The following is a 21,946-nucleotide window of genomic DNA, read 5'->3' as shown; positions in this document are numbered from 1 at the left end:
GTATTAATACAAGCGTCAAAGCGATATAGTCGACACAAAGGATGATGTTTTATTTGTTGAATTAATATAATATGATTATTTCTTAATTAAAATTGTCCGTTGTGTTTATTTCGGTGTATTTGTTGTTTAATTTGGTATATTTATAGGGACCGTGCCGTGAATCCACTCCGGGTTTTAAGAGCGCTTCGACGGTTAAACTGTCACCGTGTGTCGCTCCGGGAGGAGGCGGGTAAAAATGTAAACACAGACACATCCTAATGGAGTTTTATTTTGTTTGGCAGCCTGCTAGACTTTGTTTTGTCGCTGTTTTATCGGAGGTAACACCGCAGAGCTGCTCTACGCTTGCGTCTCTTAACTGTTATGTTTTCAAATGACTCTAGGTTTAGATATTACTCCGCCGGCAGTTTGCTATTAAATGCTAACAAGCTAGCCTGTTAGCTAGCTAGCTTGGGTTACAGCTCAGCCTAACGTTACCAAAACCAATATATTAATGTATGTATACTAATGTATTAACGTCAGTAAGTACTGAAACTATCAAACGTTACTACCTACCGTATCCTGATGCAACTCGATGGAGGACTACGACAAGTTTGTGCAGCATCGTCTCTCCTGTCTGAGGACAAGTGAGGAGAAACACAACAAACCTCCACCTGCATCCTCTCTCATACGCTTCTATGGACAGCCCATCCTTCCTCCTCTGGTAGGAGCTCAGTTTTATGATATTTCTGATCAAATCAATATTATTGGGAGGTATTTAATCATAGCTATTATGACACAGATGCACTGAAACACTGTTGAAGGCTGTGCAGTAAGGTTCCACTTTGCTGTTTAAATTCAGTAGGCTTTATTGACATGACATATGACGTGTTGAAGTACAGTGACATTTAAAAGACTGGATGAAAACAACAACTGGACACATGAAAAAATAGTCAATACAGTAAAATAGGGAATTAAATTAGAAAACAAAATAGAATAATATATACAGTACACATATAGACATCTATTATGCACATATCATATGGCTCATGTAAGTTTACATATACCCAAAATTTACCTTTGTTGATGTGTGTGTGTGTTTTCAAGGAAGCATGTTGGACTGTAATAGCTGATTCATATGATGGACATTAGCCCTGGGACATCAGTCAGACTGCATCTGACAGGACCCCAGTATTCATTAACTGCACTTTATTTTCTTAAGATGAAGACACTGCAATGCACAGGGCACTCATCCACAATCGGGAACTTTGACTGGATTTGTGAACCTGTGGATCTGTGAACCGGGAATAAAAGCATAGAATAAGGGATATATTTCCAAGAAGTAAAACTCATTTTACAATAAGTAAATAATTCACAGTGATTAAGATTATACATGTTTATAAGTGAACAAACTGTCCTACTTAATTCAACCTTAACAACAAAGGCCTAAACATTTACAAAGGTTGCCATTATCAAATAGACACAGCAACGTAATATTTTTTCTGGGCCTTTTTTACTGTGTTTGTGTCAGTGTGTGCGTTATAAGTATGTACATTTTTTTAGGGTAAAAACAGAAACTATTTAAAACAGTATATGTATACAAAATCATAGGTATCATTTTTTTTAAAAGTGTATGAGTGTGCTACTGTGTCTTTTTGAGAGATTGTTCTTTGATTGAATCTGTGTTTGTTGTGTGCGTGTGTGAGAGAGAGAGTCATGGGTCTACTGTATGTTTGAATAATTAATGAGTTAGGATCAATAAATAAATAATTAACAATTATGTATTAATACAATATTATAGATTTACAATATCTTAGTTGTGGGTTAGTTGTTGTGTATGATAATGTTAAGTGAGGTTAGTTTGAACGGTGCTGTCATGGTGTAACTGGTACTGAAACAACTAGTTAACGCACAGAAAAGTAATACATTTTGATAATTAAGCATTCATAGAATTTCACAAGCTGAAAAACTGTAGGTTCTTCGAGCTTGTCAGATGTTAAGTTTGGTGCTTTGCCTTCTTTATCATTGTAAAGTTAGTGTAATGTTATTTTGAGTGTTGATTAGACAAAATTTCAAGAAGTCACCGTAGAGAGGGCCCTGGAAGTTTAAGATGGACACCTGTCACTGTTTGTGGACATTTCAAAGACTTATTAATTAACTGATTAAATGAAAAATAAAGAACAATATAATCAATGATGAAAAAACATCATTAGCACCAGCCCTGTTATTCCATATGTATGTGACACCCCATGTCTGCTTTCTGATGATAACAGCTCTCAGCAGAGCAAAGAGAGGAGATGCAGCGATATAGAGATGCAGCGCAGGAAGCTGCTGTCCGCAGAAAGTTGAAGGATGATTCAAGAATGGCCTACGTGCAAACTATCCTACAGAGTGTTCAGGTAATATAAGTCCTGACTTTTCAGCTATCCTCTTGGCAAGCCTAATATGTTCTTATATTTGTGTTTTGCTTAATAATAACAGAGAGCATTTTCTCTCAATGTTTTGTCATGCCCGTTTGGTTTTAATCAAATAAGAAAACTCATTTTCTCTGATTTCATTATATTTGTTATTAATTGCAGCTGAGGAAGACGCCAACATTGGAGGAGTTGCTTCAAGAATCGGAGATTAACATAAAGTCTTCATATTCCCATAACAGCAGCAGTGGACCAGTGTTGCAAAGCATTTTTTTCACGGAAACAAAGGATAGTCTTTTGCTGTCACCACCACCTGAAAGGAGCAAAAGGGATGGTGTTTCTTTTCCTCCATTGACATCAACTACATGTAGTGCCTTTTTTGCCTCTGGTGCAACGCCTCAGCAAAGTTTCCAGGACAAATGCCTTATCGAACAACATTACAGCCAACAGGAATCACAGCCACGTTCCTTTAACGGTGCAAGCCACCAGTCAGTATCTTCAGGTTACGTGACGTATGAGATTGTTGAAAACACCACGAGTGTCTCTGGAAGGACTGATGCAGAGAGAGAGACCTATAACTTTGGCTCCACAGAGGAAGCTGATAATATGGGTGGCTTTTTCCTTCACAACACCTCAAACACAATCGCCAAGATGCCAGATATTATTAATCACCCTCCCATAGATGGAGAGGAATTGGAAAGGAGTGGAGTGGAATCATCTTTTTGTAATGATTTTAGAGCAAAAGACATTTGTTGCATTTCGCAGCAGGAGGATTCAGTCATATTTGAGCATTTAGAGAAATCTGAAAGCAGTCATCTAGACAGCACAGAGAGTGGAGACAACCTTCCCTTTACCACAGTACTTGACCTTGTTGAAGAGCACAGTTTGGACAGAATTGAGGGCCCCGTCTCTTCATCAGAAAACAGTGGCATTTCAGACAGTCCAGAGTTAGTGCAGACATCAAGCACTCATCACAGTCCAGCTACAGAGCTGCACGTTCAGCATGACCCCACAGAATCAGAATCAGAACCAGGGGACAACCATGAAGAAGCAAAGCCATCTGAGGAGCCCTATCGTATGAGCCTTCAGGCCTTGCTTAAGAAATCTCAGGAGTATCGGCGGCGCCAGCGGATGCTTAGGAACCAAGCCAAAACCCCTAAAATCCAAGAGAGAGCAAGGGCAGAGGAACAGAGCCTCTCTGATAAAGAGAATGATGAGTTCCCTCACAAGGGGACGGTAACCTCAGAGGGGAAGAAAACTAAAGAGAGGAGAGGCACCTTTATCCCGTCTCTGGAAACGTCACCAAAGAAAGCCTGGGAAAATGACAGGATGATTGAGAGTGAATTTTTTGTGGAAAAGACTAACTCTAAATCTGAAAGCACACATTTTATAGGAGATGGAAATACTAAGGAAATTACTTCTGTTGGGGAGGAAACAACCTTCAAAAATCTAAACATATCGCAAGAGGTCTTCACAGAGCCTATAAATATCAGTGCCGTCCCCCAGCAGCAGCCCACATCGACAGAGACCTCACCTAGTCAGGAAGCCTTTTACCTGACCACCTGTCCCGCAGCTTTTTATAATGGAGTGGGGAAATATAACACTATCCCTGCACCTAATTTCTGCAACAGTCCTGTGCGCTGCAAAAGCAAAGGCAGTATCCAAGGAGCTCTCGATGGGGCCAAGACCTCAAAGAGGAAACTTTTAGTTGAAACCGGTTTGATGGAAGACCACAAGGTTGAAGAATTACAAAACAGTCCCACAGCAGTTCCTTCCATTGTGCATCTCACGGTTGGAGGTGATGTAACAAGCTTTTCAGCCAAGAGTTCACAGCACATTGATCAGCTCGAGTCCAACCTGAGTAGTCTGAAAATGCTGATCTCAGATCTGGAGTCCACACTAACAGAAAACTTGAAGAATAACAGCCAAACTGAGAGCAACATTCAAAGTGAGCTCAGTTTTAAAGGCATCAAGCACTCTCACCAAAGTGATAGTGACTATTGGAAGGACAAACCGAGGGATGATGATGATAGCAATGATGCAGAGCAAGACCAAAGATACGGAGAGTGGCCAAGAAGACAATCAGACAATTTGACGAACATGCTTGAAGACACAGGACCTGAGCCCAGCACCAGTGACATGGACGATGTTCCTCTTAAAGTGCAGGTAAAAGAAACTGAGGCAGTAAATGTAAGTGAACTCAGGCTAGTTAAAACCTTAGCTACAGAGAGAACAAAGAAAAGAGGAACATGTAAAGAAGAACTTACAAAGAGTTATGGACAACATGGCGGCTATAGAAAGCCCACAGCTAAATCTCACCTCTCTGTAACACAGCGCCTGCGAATCCCCGACATATTCAGAAATGTTCCACCTTCAACCACAGCTTCATGTAACACCTCAGTGCTTGCGGATACCAGTAACCTTCCAGTGGAAGCTAAGAATGACACAGAAGGTCACAACTCTACCCAGTCGCCATCTCTCAACCAGTCATATGATGTGGATTCACCGTCTGGCCTGTGGTTCCTAGAAGGGTCGGAGTCAGACACAAGCTCAAAGGGTCATCTTGTTGGAGAGAAACATCTGACCCCAGAGAGTGGGGGTGAAGATCAGGGCGGGGTATCCAAGGTCAAACGGAGGCTGCTTATGCATGTGACAGAGGAAACACAGGAAAGGAGTGCAGATGCCAGCAGAGGAGCAGGCTCTGTGGTCAGACCCAACTCAAGCACTCCTAGAGGTGAGACCAAGACAGTAGTAGGACAGACATGTCAGATATGAAGTACGCATGTACAAAAAAGTATTTCTATCATGGCACATAGAGACTTAGGAAACAAAAATATATTCAGTGGTACAAACATGACTTAAAAGCAGACATTAAATTAAGAACAGTATGAATACCCTTAGCTGGTCCTCAGGAGGAGGCTGGATCAGGATTTTTAATAAATTGGTCTACAGTATATCAAAATTGCCAGTTGTGGGGCTTGTAGGGGGCTGGTTGGAGATTTTGACACATCGCCCAACCCTAACATGTATATAAATGAATAACAACACACTCTTTGCCCTTTACAGAAGTATTTCATTGCTGGAAAGATGGTCTTTTCACAAAACTAGACTGTCTATACAGTAGAAAGATGCAAATACTTGAAACAGTTCTTGAAATTGGTGCTACATGAGAAGAGGGCTGTGGCATTTGCTTTTGCTCATGAGGTAGAAAACCTACAACCACCATGTTGCACTGTGCCAGTAAACGCTCCTGCTGCTGGGTGATATAATGTGAGCATAGCCACTTTGACATAGGAAACAATATGGCGGCCGACTGGTAACAAGCAATCTCGAAGTACAGTTAAACAATTAGTTCGAATATGTTTCTGAAAACAATTTAAAGCCATAGTTGGTAATGTTGGAGAGCTAGCAAGATTTGAAAGCAGCACCTCCTCTAAGCTCCACCCCCCGCTCCCCCTCCCGTCAGTGCTCTGTCCAAAGTCACGAGCCCAGACATGCCTGAACGCGCATCCTGCAGTCAGCAGAGCAGAGGAGAGCTGAGTAAAATAACAAATCCCCCCAAAGCAAACAAATAATTACCTGTCCAACAGAAAGACAGCAACCTTTGCATCACTTTTCAGGCCCTTCAGCTCCCTCAGTTGTCTCCACCGTTCAAAAGCTGGACTGCTGTTGATGTCTGGTTTGTCCTCTCGCTTTATCCAAAGCCTTTTTCGTCGCAGCCTTTTCTGCCTCTGACTTTCTTTTCTCAGCTTGTTTAGTTGGGCAAGCCATTACAAATAACGCTGGAAGTGGTACTTTTGGCTGCATTTTCTCTGCCATTGTGCAGCAAACTCCTGCTTACTCAGTATTTCTGCTGAGGAGTGTGCTGAATATTTCCGGCAACGGTGACATGTGATGAGTGCGCGCAGGGAGGAGGGAGGGAGGGACGGAGGGGGGCTCAGGCAATACGAGACATGAAGATATCTGATTGGTTCTTTCCATTCGCACCGAATGGCAGGGATTGGTCAGAGTTTTTACAGGCCTGCAGCTGCCACAGAGGTCTTATTTTTTTCATTCCTTTTTCTGAACACATTATGTATTGACTACTCTCAGGATGGAAGGACCATTTCACCCAGTATAACAAAAAGTGTTTCTGAACAGGATTACCAACTATGGCTTTAAGGCCTTTGCACACTGAGTCTATTTTTTTGTCGGAAATTGTCTCGCGTCTAAAAATAAATATGACCTCACGTTGTGTCAGTCATGTTTGCACACTGAGTCCAAAACTTTCATCCGTCATTAAACTATTTGGAACAGGTTCGAGTTTCTGTGTTTTTTGCATCCGTCAGAGCCTTCAGAGACGTTTGACCAAGAATCAGTGATGAAAATGTGGCAGCAGGATGCAGCCGTGACAAGACAGAGGAACAGGGTGCATAGAATCATTTCATAACTCAGCAGCTCATGTTCAACAGGTCAGATAGTAATTTTCAGGTGGATGATGAAGAAGAGGAAGAGCATGTGGACCACACACAGAATGTGGAGATAGACAGGGCGGACAGCTCCGCCCCTTCATGCAGCTGTGATGCCAAATGCAAGACAGGGAGGGAGTGGTGACAAACAGATCCGATTATCTCTGTATTTTTAACCTCTATTTTACAATACAGGAACACTTCCTGTTCACAAACTCTCATATTACAGCCAAACAGTGCACTAAAATATGTTTCTGAAGACATTTTAGGCTAGCAGTAGGCAATACAGTAACAGAATCTTGGTTTATATATGATCACCACTGCCTAGTTTTACCGCTTGATCCGAGTTTGGGTGAGTAAGAGGGAGACGGACGTCTCGCTCTCGATTTACTTATGTACTCTGTGTCTGGGTGGCGGGCATACTAACATTTTGAAGTATAATCTGTAGATAAAGCAACAGCACTAAAAGCCAGTGAGAATCTGCAGAATGATGCATTTCACATTATCCAGCAGATTTCAGCTTGGACATGAGCAGGGACATGTGGCTTAGAAGGATGGAGGTCTACAACAGTTCATTTACACATGGGACACACACTGTGATGATACAGAGCTGGTTTAAAATCAGCAAAGTATCCCTGTAATGCCATACGGTTATAAAACTAGTGGAAGGACATTCTACTGCATTAGTCCAGATTTTGTCTCGCCAACAGTTTTTGGGCATACAATAAGTGACCACATATTGTCATATTTACTGCCCTCAGCTGCGGTGCATTGGTGTGAAAGCCGCAGCAGTGAAAAAGACAAGCAGGAACAACTGAAACAGGCCCACGCTGCTCAGATCAGAGCCCTGCAAGACGAGCACAGGAGACAACAGGAAGAACTACTGCAGGTGAGACAATAAAGACAGATTGTTGGTATAACTGGGTGAATAATTACATGGTATTGAAATTACAGATGTTTAAATGTTTAAGTGTGAAGTAAATAAAATAGGAGGCAGGTGTCTATTGCTGCTTTTCTGTTTTATCTGATAGTACAGGTTTAATTTTAATCTCTTTAGGCTCATTAGTGTTAATTGAGCTTGTACATTTCGGTATGTACTGTACTCAGAGCAGCTTACAAGACAGTCTTGCAGAAAGATAAAATACGATACCTAACTAGTTGACATCAAGCATGGTGCACCTTTCTTTTTCGTCACAAAGCTAATATGCGTTGTGCAGCAATAATTATCATGTTCTGTATGCTATTCTATTACAAGAAAGCTCAAAAATTCTATAAATGTAGTTTCACTTCCATTTATTTATTTCTTTTTCTGTTACAGGATAAGTCTGGCAGTATTTTATTTATATTATATTTTTCAAATTATAATGAAATACCTCTTTACTAACAAGTATCGGCTTTGTGGCCAAAGCTTGATAAAGCTGTTTGAGATATGGGCTATAGATCTCCACTCTTTTCCAAAAACTAGTCTATACCACATACTTGCTGTCAAAAACTTACTTGCGTATGCGTACCAAAACTGTGGCTAAAAATCAGGTTATCTGTATGCTATGTAATCATTTTATTTATAAGGGGTTTTAATATTGTTTTAATTGCCAAACTAACATGAGTTTTATGTTATTTTATTCATTTTTTAATTTTTGTGTATGTGGTTGGGGCTGTCAGTAGATGTTATATACCTATAAGCTACAAGTGGGACTGGTGCAACAGTAGATTGTGCATACAGGAAGTTAAGTGGTTAATTATAATGCGAAAAATTATCATTTTATACAGCTTGGAGGCACTGACGAAATGTGATATAGATGTCATTTAATTCATATACTTTATGAGTAATTGCAGGCCTTTTTCGTCCTTGCTGGTTATATCCTTTGACGGGTGTGAAAAAGCTATTAACTTGCATGCTGTGTGGTATGAAAAGGTCTTAAACTGCTGAAATTTAATTTGATGAACACCACAGAAGTCCTGAAAATAGTCCCCAGCAAATAAACTATTTACTGCAATATGAGTAATGTTTGCTAAGAGAAGGGTCCCTAGCTGTTGAACGAAGTTATTTAGCCTTTTTAATAACCAGGTTTACAGCTGTGGGTGCTGTGTGGATGGAGATGACAGGAAATGAGGAAGAGAGAGATGCAACAAAGGTCCCCAGCCAAAGTTGATTTGAAAACGTTGCGGTTCTTGGTCACTGTCTTAATCCCTAAGATACAAGGGAGCCCCATGAGATATGTTGACAGTAGGGAAAGTATATCATAATGCCAGCTCTACCCTTTAAGTCTTCTCTTGACTTATCATGCAGTTGTATCCCCTACCCTGAGCGTCACAAGAAACCACAAGAAATAAAAGTCTAAACGTGGTTCAAACACAGTCACATTGATATTTCCTCCATCTCATTGGTTGGGATCTTGCATTAAATTGCATCACCTATTGCTGTACAGATCTGGCACTACGTAATTCCTGTACAGCCACCATAACTCACTCCAGCAAGGCTTTTGACTCCACCCAAAGTCACCTACGATAAATTAAAAAAATGAATGCCTTTCCATCTTTTTAAAACGGGAATAGACTTTGAGAGTTTCCAACCAATTCACTAAGCTATGATATAACTTTGACCCCAAACATTCTCTGGAAACTGGAGGCAGACCTTTAAAAGGCTCTGGCACTGGTCCATATGTGGGTGCACAGACACACATGCTGTCGCCCTACCTGTTAGAGCATGCTTCTGGAGACCGGGGTCGTGGACAGACTACAGACATCTGCTCATTACAAGAGACCTTCAGACTCTCCCCAGTTAAAAAAAAACACACACACAGAGGGATTCTACCATAAATGTTTCATTACATCCCTAAGAGGCGAGCTGGCATGGTCGCCTGTGTCTGTGTGTGTGTGTGTGTGTGTGTGTGTGTGTGTGTGTGTGTGTGTGTGTGCGCACGCGTGTGTCTCTGTGTGTGTGTGCACGTGCAGGACTTCAAGGACGCCTGCTGTTCTCTGGCAGCCAGTTCTTGTGTCTTCAGCTTGTGTCTGTATTTGTTCTTGGCCACTGTCCTTGCCCTATTAATCACAGTCTCTGTTTAATTTATGTATCCTTAACAACAATATAATTAACATAAGCTGTTTTAAAAAAAAAACAAGGACTTCTTTTTCGACTCCCCTCTGTCCTTCCATCATTTGTGGTGTGATGAGAGAGCGAGCTGGCTGGACTCTGTGGTAGAGGGAGGAGGGGACCGAGGGAATTGACACAGAAAGGGAAAGGATAATTTGTTTAATTCATGAGCGTCTGTGGTTAAGTGCCAGATCGTCCCGTCGAGTGCCACCGCTAATGGTCCCTTCCCCTTCCTCCTCTTTTTTTTCCCCTTCTCTCCTCCCATCCCTTGCTTTGTTTTGTCTCATACCTCCTTCGACGTCGTTTTTACTCTCTGGCTGTATTAATTTTCTCCATCTCTCCTGTCTCATCATCCCCGTCATCCCTCTCCTCCTCCTCCTCTGCTCCCTCTCTCATCTCATCCCTCTTGCCTCTGTGCCCCATCTCTCCCCTTCTGTCTCTTTCTCTCTACCCTCAATTAATTTCTTCCTCCTGCCTCATTTGCTGTCCTTTCCAATTCAATATTTTCCAACCTTGCCTGCTCCCAAATGCACGCATGCATGTCTACACACACACACACACGTGCACGTCTCCTCCTATTCCTTCCCTCCACCCTAATGTCTGTTTCTCCTGTCTGTCCCTCTCTGTCTGTCTCTCTCAGGCGTTGGCAGTGCGTTACCGTCTCCTCCAGAGCGTGTCCTTCCCTTGCTCCATGTCAAGCTCACATCACGGGGACACGTTGACCTTTTCTACTCTTGCACAGGTATCACCATCACATTTGTTGACTAATGTCAGTCAGTGATGCGAAAAGGCTTGTCCTGCTTATCCTTGTACCCACGATATTTTTATTCATCGACAGTTAGCCGACACACTCAGGTGAAACAAATACTCCCCCTCTATGTCTTAATCCTTATCAGCAAACCCTCATCTCTGTTATTGCTCTCTAATATGTATTCAAGTGCGGCAGCTTAGCTTCAGTTACACTATAGTTGTTCAACAAACATGTCGCTTTAATGCAACAGCTTTAGAATCAACAAGTGAGTGACACATTATTATTCTGCTTATTATTCCCTATTATAATGATGAGTCCACTTGCGTTGATGTGCTAAACAGATGCCAACCAAAAGACCTTGAGAATCTGCGTGGGAAATTAATTGGTTGTCATTGATGGAATTAGCATTCTCCTCTCTCTTCCCCTCTGGTCCTCATTATTCACCCCTCTCATCGCTTGTTCTCCCCTCTTCCTCCTCTTCCTCAGCCCTCCAGTCCACTCTCAGAGCGCTACCGCCCCCTGCTGTTGGCAGCCGCGAAAGGCTTTCTAGCTCGCAGGCTGCTGAAGACGGAGAGAGTGGCGCAGCTGGTGCGCACCGTCAGGGTGAGTAGAGACAGTGGTGTCACGTCTGTCTCAAGAAGCACTCTTATTTTCATACAATGATAAAAACAGATACATATTACATCTGTATGTGTGTTTGCACATCTAGGACACACATCAGTTCCTGCAGGCCCTCCAGCAGCAGAGCCCCGGCAGAGGCGAGCTCTGTAGCAGGCAGGACCTTTTATTGCAGGAGAGAGTCGCTCTGCAGGTATTAAAGCAAACACGTGTCGTAAACATCTGTTAACCTTTCTCCTCTTCTCCGCTACACTGCCATCTGAGCAATTATTCCCTCCATTAGCAGTTAGCACAACAGATACTGTGATTACACACATCCATTCAAGCCATCGTCTGCTCTGTAATTGTTTCCCCCTCCAGCTGCGCGCCGCACGTTACGAGATCCACGACATATTCTTCAGCCTGTCAGCCGGAGAGAGGATGCAGCTGATCAGCTGGGACAGAGAGCTGGTCAGGGAGCGAGAGCTCAGACGACAGGTAACCTTTTCAGAGGCTGTGAGTGAGCTGTGGGGGGAAGTCCTGCAGTGGTAAGGTTAGGGCTGACTGTTAGATTGAAACACTGGCATCGCAGCCAGGTGTGAAACAGTGTGACGGTGCACCGCTGGGCCAAAAATAAACACTGCACAGAAATATCAGGATTTAATTACAGCTACTCTGGTCCAGGTCTGATTATTCAAATTCAGAATACCATTATGCTTTTACTATTATCCAGACCTTTCAGGGTATAAACACTTCACACTGCTTCATGATGAGCCTGGTGGATAATAACACTGCTGCTTTATATTTCCCAGCGCAGTACTTATGGTTTTGATCTTATTTCTTAAAGTAGGCAGACAGGACTGAAATATTGATTCTGGACTGTTTTAGTGTACACTTCCTCTCTATTGATACAGGTTGTGAGTATTATAATACACCTTATAGGTAGTGCAAAGACTAATCTATTATGTGTGTGTGTGTGTGTGTGTGTGTGTGGTTGTTTAGAGTGGACACACAGGGCATCCCAAAAGAAAGAGCTCTCTGTCAACTGCAACACAGAAATCACTGGAGAGGAAGAGAGGCATGATGTGAGTTTTCACTGGATCAGTACTGCTTTCTTTTGTCTTTAGATCTCTGTATAACTCAAGTGTTTTGTGTGTGTAAGTGGCTGCATGTTACTTTAATACAATCAAAATCCAAGTAAAATGCACATGAGCAAACTCAGAGTTAAAATCGGTGCCTCCACACTAATAAAAACTTGCGGTGCGTTCAAATACCAGCACTACCACACTATTCAGTGTGCCAGAAAAAGATTTAGTGTGTCCCAATACATAGTATGTCAATTGCAGTTTACCAAAAAGACCCTGATGTTCTGCTGCATGCGGTCATATTTTGCAGTATGCAAGGCAGCATGCTTTTCTGGCTATTCTGATCCACAATATGCACAGCAGAAGATACCTCGCATTGATTGAGCCACACACAGATGACAGTTCACTGACAGTTGACAGAAGTCACAAAAACTGTCATAGAGATAACCAATAACAACAAAATGACATAACTATTACAATAATCACAGAGAAATGCATATCTGGTTTTACTGTGAATATAATACTTCATGTTAGAGTCTACAGTAACTACATACATTGCAAAGTAGCAACAGCAGAGCTCTCCGAATTTTTAATTATCCTTATCTGCAGTGAGGGTCCAAGGACCGAGTGTCATATGTTTCATGAAGACGTTTCACCTCTCATCCAAGAGGCTTCTTCAGTTCTTCAGTTCTGAGAACTGAAGAAGCCTCTTGGATGAGAGGTGAAACGTCTTCATGAATCTCAAGCAAGTCCAGTTGCCCAGGATATAGCACTTATGATTACCATGACCTGGATGACTGAGAATCTTCTCCAGCAGTGTCGTGTTATTTTTACTGTAGATGCGCTACGAACAGATATTAGGGCATGAGGGCCAAAGTTGGAGGAGCTATATTATGACAAAGTACTATGTCCCAACTGTATGCATACTTCAGAGTGTAGGGATGCTTCATGTTGAAATGTTATTTGCTGCACTTGATTAAAAGCCAATTCTATAACCGTGTGCTCCAGATCCCACAGTCACAGGACAGTATAGACCAAACCTATGAAAACATTCAAAATCTGAACAACTTTTATCAGCAGATTTAGCTCATATGTTTTAATGCGATCACACATCTTTCAGAAGTTTTCCGTAATGATGCAGCCAGCTCAAAAAAAATAGCACTGTTCAGCTTAAATCTTTTAATGAATTGAAAATCTCTCACTACAGGCCTTTTTCAACAAGCAGTACTTTTGTCAGTGGCTAAAACCTGTCGTCTCTTCCCTCCAGGATCCAGAAAAGGGCAGCAGAGAGGCACAAGGGAATCGTGATGAGGACTGGACACAATACAGGATTCTCTGCCGAGCAGCCGCTGGAAACCAAACGAGGACAGCTCAGAGCAAATCCTCAGAGGGTCCCCAAGAGCACTTACTCCTCCAGACCCCGATGACACTCTCCTAATTGGCCCCAGTGAGGTCTCCTAATAAGGCCTCTAGCGATCACATAAATATTGTATAACTAATCATTTGAGAGTTTCCAAATCCAAATTTGACACGAAGCGATGCCTGTTGCTGACGAATATATCATTGAATTTCATTGATTTCATATCTCGTGTGCTGTGCGATTTTTTTTTTTTTTTTTTACACCCTACAACCAGGGTATAATATAGTGATGACAGTTCCACTCTTCCACCACAGAGTAGTTTCACATTGAGTGGATTCTCAGGTGGGGATGAAACATGACTGCAGCTGCTTTGTCAGTAATAGGAATTCTTTTCCAGGTCTGCTTCCAGTATTTTTCACTATTGTCAGTGTACTGATGCACAAGTGGGACAAATGTTGAGTTAGCAGAAAATAACACTTTGCTCTGTGCACTGTGCCTGAAAGATGCTGAGTTTATGACTCTCAGCAGACATTATGACATGTCGTAGCAGGAAAAGTACACGTGTAACGAACAACACTAATGACAGCTCCATTAAATTTAGATATTCCAGTAAGTGGTTCTCAACCCAGGTCATAAGGGGATTAGCAGAGGAAAAAATAAATATAGTAAATGCGACACAAATAGACTTTCTGGTGAAATGTTGGATCATTTTAACTCCTGCTAAAAAGTATTCAAATAAATCAAGGAGGAAGAGTTACTCTTTGGCAGACCGTTTATAACTTGTAAGACATGCAACCTGTAACCAGGCGTTACAAATGGACATTGCTTTGTTTTAAGGGGTGACATGTTACAAAGAAAGCATGTACTAAGCCGTGCTCATAAGCCAGCATGCACAATATCAGATCCAAACACCTAACTGGAATACAGCCATGGTCATACTGCTATATGTCAAAATGTCTCCTGGCAAAAAGGGTCTGTTAACCAGGTAATTAGACCAGCTGTTTTGCGTGTCAGTGTTTTTCCAGCTGTCCAATGTTAAATCTCTGCTTTTTAGGCTGGACTTCTGAAGTATTTCCTTCAAATGTATGTGCCTAGTTCATTGCAACCATAAACACACTATCCTCAGATGTATTAGCACATATTGAGATCTGCTAGTATAATATTTGCTGGTATATTTTTTTAGGACAGTGTGTTTGCTTCTATAGAAATGTCCAGCTCCAGATCTGTGTGTTACTGCTAATACTTGAATGATGTTACTCCTAAGTGTTGCCTTAAATATCTTTCCTAGTATATTGGGATCGCGTGTCAGCCAAAACGCTTGTAAACATTTGGATTTTTGTATTCTTGGGAACTTTGGACCTGTTTTATATGTTATTTATTTGTATTTTGTTAGTAATAAATGTTTCTTAACGCTTAAAAGTAGCTGTGAAGTTTGTGAAAGCTGAGATTGTATTAAAAACATTTGTACAGACTCCGAGCAGCAGGGGGCGCTGCTGGCTGTCTGCTCTCATCGTTACACGGACAACATCCGGTCTGGCTGTCGTTGGTCGCTGGCGCAATGAGCAGTGTTTTGAATAGAAAGCTACCTCTCAGCTGATTTAAAAACAGGATGGAAGAGGAGGCAGACACCGGTGTTTCTTCGCGGGCCGAGAGGAAAGCGTCGGAAAGGGCCAAAATACTCCAACGAGAGCGCGAGAGGCAGATCTTCACACTGGTAAGACGAGGCAGCAGCTCATTTAAAGCCTGTTTCTCCGGCTAGCACCGAGCTAGCATGCTAAAGCAGCAGTTCTCTGTGTATGTAGTGTTTCTCAGCCGGTGAGTCTGACCGGGTTTCTGTTACCTGAAGGTTGGCCGGGTCCTGAAGAAACCGGAGGCTGAGCGGTCGGAGGAGGAGGCCTCAGTGTTACAGCTGCACAGAGAGACTGTGGAGGAGCTCTGCAAGAGACAGGTCCGCAGGAATGTGCTCAAGAGGAAGCAGGAGGAGGTGAGACTGCCAGGGCCTCTGGGTGTTAGCTACTGAGATAACTGACAGGTGGGGTTTCACCTGTTAAAGGTTAGACTGTGAAAGATGATGTATGAGGACAGAGATACCTCACCTGTGGTGTAACTACAGGTAAAGACAGGTAAAGTAGGAGGCAGGTCCTCACAGTGGCTCACACTGATGCCATGAGGTTGCTGTTTCAGGTTCACAGATGGTATAGTGCCAGACAGCTGTTTGTGTCCTCTAGTGTTCCTACATCTGAGGCACTTTTCAGATATCTCACATACAGTTTTATGTGTCGCTTTGATGATTCAGGGAACAGCATTAAAGAGACTTTCAGTGCTCATCCAGGCTCAGAAAACACAAGATAGCCTCAATATGAATGGCCTTGTTTTTTTAAAAAAAATGAATGATGAGTTTTGGGTTTTATTTTGTATGTCTTGCATGTCCTTTTTCTTTTTTGTTAAGGACTTTCTTGTGAGTCTGGAGTAAAGTTTATGATATATATTTTAAAAGATAATAATAACAAAGATTGGAGACGGTTGAATGACAAAAGCCAGACAGGTTATTTTAGTGATTTCCCCTGGACAAGCCAAAAAAATGAACCATGACCGAACATTACCTGACACACACCCTCTTTTCTGTGAATCACTTGGTTTGTAGAAATTTAAATTAAAGGTAACAATACTTAAATTAAGAGGTCCAGTGTGTTATTTCCATGTTCTAGCAAAGTTCAATCCATATTTGTGAACATGAGCTACTCTCCCTCAAAGTCAGAAACTAGAAGAGTAAGTCTCAAACCTGTGATGTCATAGTGTAAAAGTCTGGAGCTGCTCCATAGACAGTATAAATGGAGACTGATTTTGTGGACCCAATAAATGTTTTTTGTTACACCCAAATTAGCTTTAATCTATTGTAGTGTTCTCAGTTCTGATACCAAAAACGTACCCAAATACACAGAAAATCCCTCCTGGGTGCTCTCAGTGTCATCTACAACATCTTCCCCTTTGGATTTGGGAGAGAGTTATTCATGTTTACTACTAATTTTAGATTGTCTTATTCCAGAGGAACAACATGTTTGAGTTTTGAAAATTGAGTGTAGATCCCCTCTAACACAAAATAATTTACTAATATGTACACTGTGAACAGAATATTAAACTGGAAGTCAAACTGAATTATGACACAGGGTCACCACCCAAAACATTGGCTCTTGAGGTTAAATGGTAATAAAGGGCCAACATTTTCTAGTCCCGTTTTGTTTCAGTAGTTGCATCTGATAATAACTTAGTCATATCATATTTGTTTCTGTATGTATTTGTGCTTGTTGTGAGCAAGGCCAATGAATGAGAGAGCAGGATCACAAAAACCTGCTGTGGCTGTTGCTTGACTCGGCAGCAGTGTGTTGACAAAAACTAAAAACATCTTATTTCTCCTGTACCATCTGCAGGTGTTTGATGATGCTGATGAGCTGAAGAGTAAAGTCAGGCAGCTGGCCGTGGCAGTCAAACAAGCAAAACACCTGGTGGTTTACACTGGAGCCGGTATCAGTACGGTACGCCAAACTCTCCATCTTCAGTTTCCTTTTTAAACCTTCACAGGACTGATGATGTCTTTCCTTTCAGGCAGCTTCCATCCCAGACTACAGGGGCCCCAATGGGGTGTGGACACAGCTACAGAAGGGACGGACAGTCAGGTGAGATATGTAGTCTTTGCGCAGATCTGATATTTGCTGCATTTTGTTTTGAAGTGAATTAAACTCCAACTGCTGTTATCGTTCTTGTTTCTCTTTACAAACAGTTCATCTGACCTGAGTAAAGCTGAGCCGACCCTCACACACATGTGCATAAGGATGCTACACAAGGAACAGCTGGTATTTGAGACCTTGATAAAGAACTTATACTGGTAGATGTTTAGTTTTTATTTACACATGCTGGTATTTACACATACTGTGTGTTTGTCTCTGAAGGTACAGCATGTTGTTTCTCAGAACTGCGATGGACTTCACTTGCGTAGCGGTCTACCCAGACATGCCCTGTCTGAGCTTCATGGAAACATGTTTATTGAGGTGTGAGACACACACACACACACACACAATAATCCTCAGTTTTTTGTTGTTTCAGTCGCTGACTGACACACACAGCTGTTGTCCTCAGCTTGTTTTTTCTAATTAGTCATAAATAAAAGAATCTCACCTCCTGGAAAGATGATGTCTGGATATTTTTAAACACATCAGTCTGAAGTGCCGACTCCAAACGCAGCACCTCAGCAGGATTCAGTACTGACGAACAAGAAACAGCCTTTGTTTGATGGATCAGTATTGGCTATATAAAGTCTGTTTCTTTGTTTGTTGTGAGTACACAAGCTGTCAAAAACATCCCATCATGCTCAGCACTGCACAGCAATGAGAGCAAATAAACTGTAGAGTGCACACATAGCAAATAAACAGCAGCTAGCGGTTTTAATCTGTATATCTAATATGACAACATGCTTCAGTGAGACACACAAGCAGAGCTGCTTTGGCTTTGTGTCTGTGTCACTGACAGGATATCTCTACATACAGACACACAATGCTGTTACATGCCAAAGAAACTACATTTCTGAGATGTGTTTTGGTTATTTGTCCTGTCACACTGTTCTCCAAACAAAGTAAGTTACTCTGACATGCTGTGTTTTATCTCTAGGTGTGTACGTCCTGTTCCCCGGTCAGGGAGTACGTGCGTTTATTTGACGTGACAGAGCGGACGTCACTGCACCGACACGGGACAGGCCGCAGATGCAGCCACTGTGGTGGAGAACTCAGGGACACCATAGTGCACTTCGGGGAACGTGGGACCCTGGAGCAACCTCTCAACTGGAAGGGAGCTGCCGAGGCTGCAGAGAGGGCGGATGTTATCCTCTGCTTAGGCTCCAGCCTGAAGGTAGGGTATAATAAAAAACAGTTTGGTTATCTGAAAAAGTTAATTACATTGCGATTTCAGAGTTGTCTTTTATCACGTTAATATGAATGTCATGTGAACACATTCAATGACATGTCATTTTATATATATATATATATATATATATATATATATATATATATATATATATGTGTGTGTATATATATATATATACATTGCATGATTTGTATTTATAGACCTATTTGCTTTGCTTGCATCTTCACTGTCATGAGCTCTGTTTCTCACTTGTCTAGGTGCTGAAGAAATATGCTTGTCTGTGGTGCATGAACAGACCAGCAAGCAAAAGGCCCAAACTCTATATTGTCAACCTGCAGGTACTCTTGGTTTTGACATTTCAGGTGAATAAGATGCAAATTAAGTTTTGGCTCTGTTGCTGAATATGTGGCTGTACTTTTGTTCTAGTGGACACCGAAAGACGATCTAGCTGTGCTGAAAATTCATGGCAAGTGTGATGATGTCCTGAGCATCCTAATGGAGGAGCTGAACATTCAGATTCCTGTGTATGACAGGTAAGGACCCTTTTTATGAAGTAATTATCCCCCAGTATACACACAGAGCTCATAAAATTAGCATTTGAATGGACAAAAGATACAAACATGTCTTCTCTCAGAGATACAAGTGAAAAAACTTTTCAAATGCATTATTGATGCTTTATAAAACTTGGATTTGGTATAAACCCACTATACTCTGTGTCTCACACACACTCACACATTTAAAGTAGAAAGATTTATCCAACTTTTTTGCCTCCAACCTCGGTTTCCCTCTTTCTGTCCCATCAGGGCAGAGGATCCCATCTTCAGTCTGGCCACACATCTGCAGCCAGAAGAGGTCAACAGCCATACTCGTGAGGTCATAGCTCCACGTGATGGCCAAGAGGACTGCTTACCTGACTCTGGAGAGCAGGCAGAAGAAGCCACAGCTGTGCATGGTGGCTGGTTTGGACGGGGATATGGCAAAGGAAGGAAGAAGAAGAAAAAAGCTGCTTAACTAAGGGAACTTTACCGACCCATAAGATGCGGTCATGTGATCAATCCCAATGAGGGATTCAAATTTCAGTCCCATAATGAGGACAAGGTGGACTTTAGGTGCTGTTATGTCTTTTCGGCTGCATTGGTATCATGTAGTCACATGCAGTGTGTGTGTGTGTGTGTGTGTGTGGGAAGGGAAACATTAATTTGAGTTTTTGCCATGTGAAAATGGCACTTTGCACCAACGTATTTTTTTTATAAAACATACAGTTAATAGTGACAGCAAGATATAAAATTGGCTTTGGTTATGCTACATTTATAGGAGCTACACTTGCTGTGTTTGTGGTGCTACGTCTTAGCCCAGTGCAGCCAGCAGAGCCTGTATGACAAGGTTTGATTGACATAAGTATATCATTTTTGTCACACCCAGTCGGCTCAAACAGTGGCAGCAAGGTTTCCTCATTGATACACAACGTAAGCTATCAGCTTTGATCCAGACAGTCACGGTGAATACCAGTAGTGAAATGTTTTGATGAAAGATTTCAAAAGACAGTTTTGAACTCACTCCTGCAGCATTATTTCTGCTGTCCCTTTGTATGGTCAGTATATCACAAACACCTATATTTTCAGTGGCATAAATTTTTTACAGCTGTCTTTAAAGCTTCCAGGTGGTGAATGATCCTCAGAGGATAATGTTTTTGGTGGAGTATCACTTTCAACCTCGGTTAAATTTGTATTTTTACCAAGTTGGTATTGGTGCATTGCAGTAACTAATTAAATGTGCAACATGCTGCTGGTTTGAGTATTAGCTAACTTTAACATTGTAATACTGGTGTCTAAAGTGGAAGTTACTGTATTTAAATGCTCACAGGAAGTGGTTGTCATTCAGTGGAACCCAAATGACTTGGCATTTACAAGTGGCAAATGCAAGTAGAATAATAGCAGCATACAAATGGCCAATTTTCAATTTCGGTGCTGCCACAGCTTTTATGGCATAGAGATTGAAAGAGATTCAGAAGGCCAAACATTTTCTACATGTATTACTTAGAGTAAGATATTTTTGTAGTCTTTTTCAGACATTTAAATCTCGCCTTGTTGAATGTACATTTTTTTAACAACAGCTTATTTGGGTTGTTTTTTTATTTTAAAGGTATTTTGGTTTACTTAAAATATTTCCTGAACTCACAGTCAACATTCAGTCTGCTGTCATTCATCCTCAGGTTTTCAGGCTAGGTCGTACAGCTACTGTACCTTAGTTTACTAAAGCTGAATCTGCCTATGTTTACATTCTTGTCTCAACTTCTCTGCAGACGATGCAGAGACTCTGCTGCTGTCACTTCTGTGTCTACAGAAGTGTAGGAAAGAAAGCTGATTTTTGATTTTTTACTTAAATTTTGATTAGATGTTAGTTTGTCCTATCAAGTTACTGTTTACGTAAGTGAGAGGAAACATCCAAATGTGTGTGTTTATTAATTTGTCTCAGGAAGATCCAGTGTTATTAATAATCTCACCCTGTACCTGTATAGTGTCAGAAGTTATTGAAGGCCTGACTAGCCGCTATAAGCTAGTGTTCAACATTCCTAAAAGTCTAACCAGATGTAAAATAAACGTGAAGACCTCTTACAAAAAAGATGCTATAGATGTGAGACTGTGTTCCTCATTTCAAGTTGTGTATTGATCATCTGCATTTTTGTTGTACCGGCCTTTGCTAGTGAACTAATATCAGTAATAATCAGGGTACAAAATTAGCCCCATCCAAGTGCTAGTCAAGTGCTGGTGAAATATGCAAGTGGCTGGTAGATCTGCTTCACTCGTCACCAAATAAACTATGGTCATCTATTGGGTTGCTAGCCATTTGGCTGGTGGACAAAGACAGTTAATTTTGCACCCTGGTAATAATATCGTACACTTGACTCAAAAATTGGACTTGACAGTGATCTATCTTTAACTCTTATTAGCCATATGGTATTTTTTTGAGTTGTGCAAGAGTCAATGATTTGTGCTTGGAATTGTTTTTTTTTATTTGTGTCAACTGTTTAATTTATTTGATTAAATGTTTTTGTTTATAATGCAGACTGGGTGACTTGTGAATGAATATCTTTGGAATGGAAGACACTTAACTTACTGTATCTAGTGTTATTGAGGCGTATGACATCCACTTAAAGGTATAGTTCAGATTTTTTTTGAGGTGGGGTTGTCAGGGTTGCTTATCTATAAACAGTATACAACAAACAGTAAATGTCAGTCTGCAAGCCTTCAGTTTGGTGAAGCAGGCTGGAGTCGGACATAGGAGCTAAGCAATCTACTGCTGTGGA

General features: G+C 41.5%; 2 protein-coding genes across 4 annotated transcripts; both read left to right on the top strand.

The window, feature by feature from the left end:
- The first annotated feature begins 217 nt into the window (after window positions 1-217).
- Window positions 218-15,142, top strand: cp110 (centriolar coiled-coil protein 110). 3 transcript variants are annotated; one of them, XM_078166096.1, is made up of 11 exons: window positions 218-700; window positions 2,250-2,375; window positions 2,556-4,556; window positions 4,725-5,124; window positions 7,600-7,727; window positions 10,573-10,674; window positions 11,170-11,286; window positions 11,393-11,494; window positions 11,662-11,778; window positions 12,283-12,365; window positions 13,633-15,142. In XM_078166096.1, the coding sequence occupies exons 1-11, from the start codon at window positions 572-574 to the stop codon at window positions 13,790-13,792; spliced, it is 3,465 nt and encodes a 1,154-aa protein (XP_078022222.1). In that variant the 5' UTR covers window positions 218-571; the 3' UTR covers window positions 13,793-15,142. The 3 variants fall into 3 exon arrangements, with proteins under 3 accessions (XP_078022222.1, XP_033480416.1, XP_033480417.1); XM_033624525.2 differs by having other exon boundaries at window positions 2,556-5,124; XM_033624526.2 differs by lacking the exon at window positions 10,573-10,674 and having other exon boundaries at window positions 2,556-5,124.
- Window positions 15,143-15,250: 108 nt separating this feature from the next.
- Window positions 15,251-21,725, top strand: sirt7 (sirtuin 7). The gene is made up of 10 exons (XM_033624527.2): window positions 15,251-15,439; window positions 15,572-15,709; window positions 17,154-17,258; window positions 17,329-17,399; window positions 17,504-17,576; window positions 17,673-17,771; window positions 18,388-18,624; window positions 18,897-18,977; window positions 19,066-19,172; window positions 19,443-21,725. Exons 1-10 carry the CDS (start codon window positions 15,335-15,337, stop codon window positions 19,648-19,650), a joined length of 1,224 nt encoding a protein of 407 aa, XP_033480418.1. The 5' UTR covers window positions 15,251-15,334; the 3' UTR covers window positions 19,651-21,725.
- The last annotated feature ends 221 nt before the right edge of the window (window positions 21,726-21,946 follow it).

This window comes from Epinephelus lanceolatus, chromosome 3 (assembly GCF_041903045.1).
Source record: "Epinephelus lanceolatus isolate andai-2023 chromosome 3, ASM4190304v1, whole genome shotgun sequence".
In the NCBI taxonomy this organism is placed as follows: Eukaryota; Metazoa; Chordata; class Actinopteri; order Perciformes; family Serranidae; genus Epinephelus; species Epinephelus lanceolatus.
The sequence above is the reverse complement of the archived record's forward strand: the minus strand, read 5'-3'. Positions and strand labels throughout refer to the sequence as shown.

Excerpts from the sequence above, each read along its gene's own strand:
- cp110 (XM_033624525.2), top strand. The coding sequence starts at position 572 with ATGGAGGACTACGACAAGTTTGTGCAGCATCGTCTCTCCTGTCTGAGG. Across the intron at positions 2,376-2,555 it reads CTATCCTACAGAGTGTTCAG|CTGAGGAAGACGCCAACATT; the intron begins GTAATATAAGTC and ends TATTAATTGCAG. Across the intron at positions 11,495-11,661 it reads AGGAGAGAGTCGCTCTGCAG|CTGCGCGCCGCACGTTACGA; the intron begins GTATTAAAGCAA and ends TTCCCCCTCCAG.
- sirt7 (XM_033624527.2), top strand. The coding sequence starts at position 15,335 with ATGGAAGAGGAGGCAGACACCGGTGTTTCTTCGCGGGCCGAGAGGAAA. Across the intron at positions 15,440-15,571 it reads AGAGGCAGATCTTCACACTG|GTTGGCCGGGTCCTGAAGAA; the intron begins GTAAGACGAGGC and ends TGTTACCTGAAG. Across the intron at positions 19,173-19,442 it reads CAGATTCCTGTGTATGACAG|GGCAGAGGATCCCATCTTCA; the intron begins GTAAGGACCCTT and ends CTGTCCCATCAG.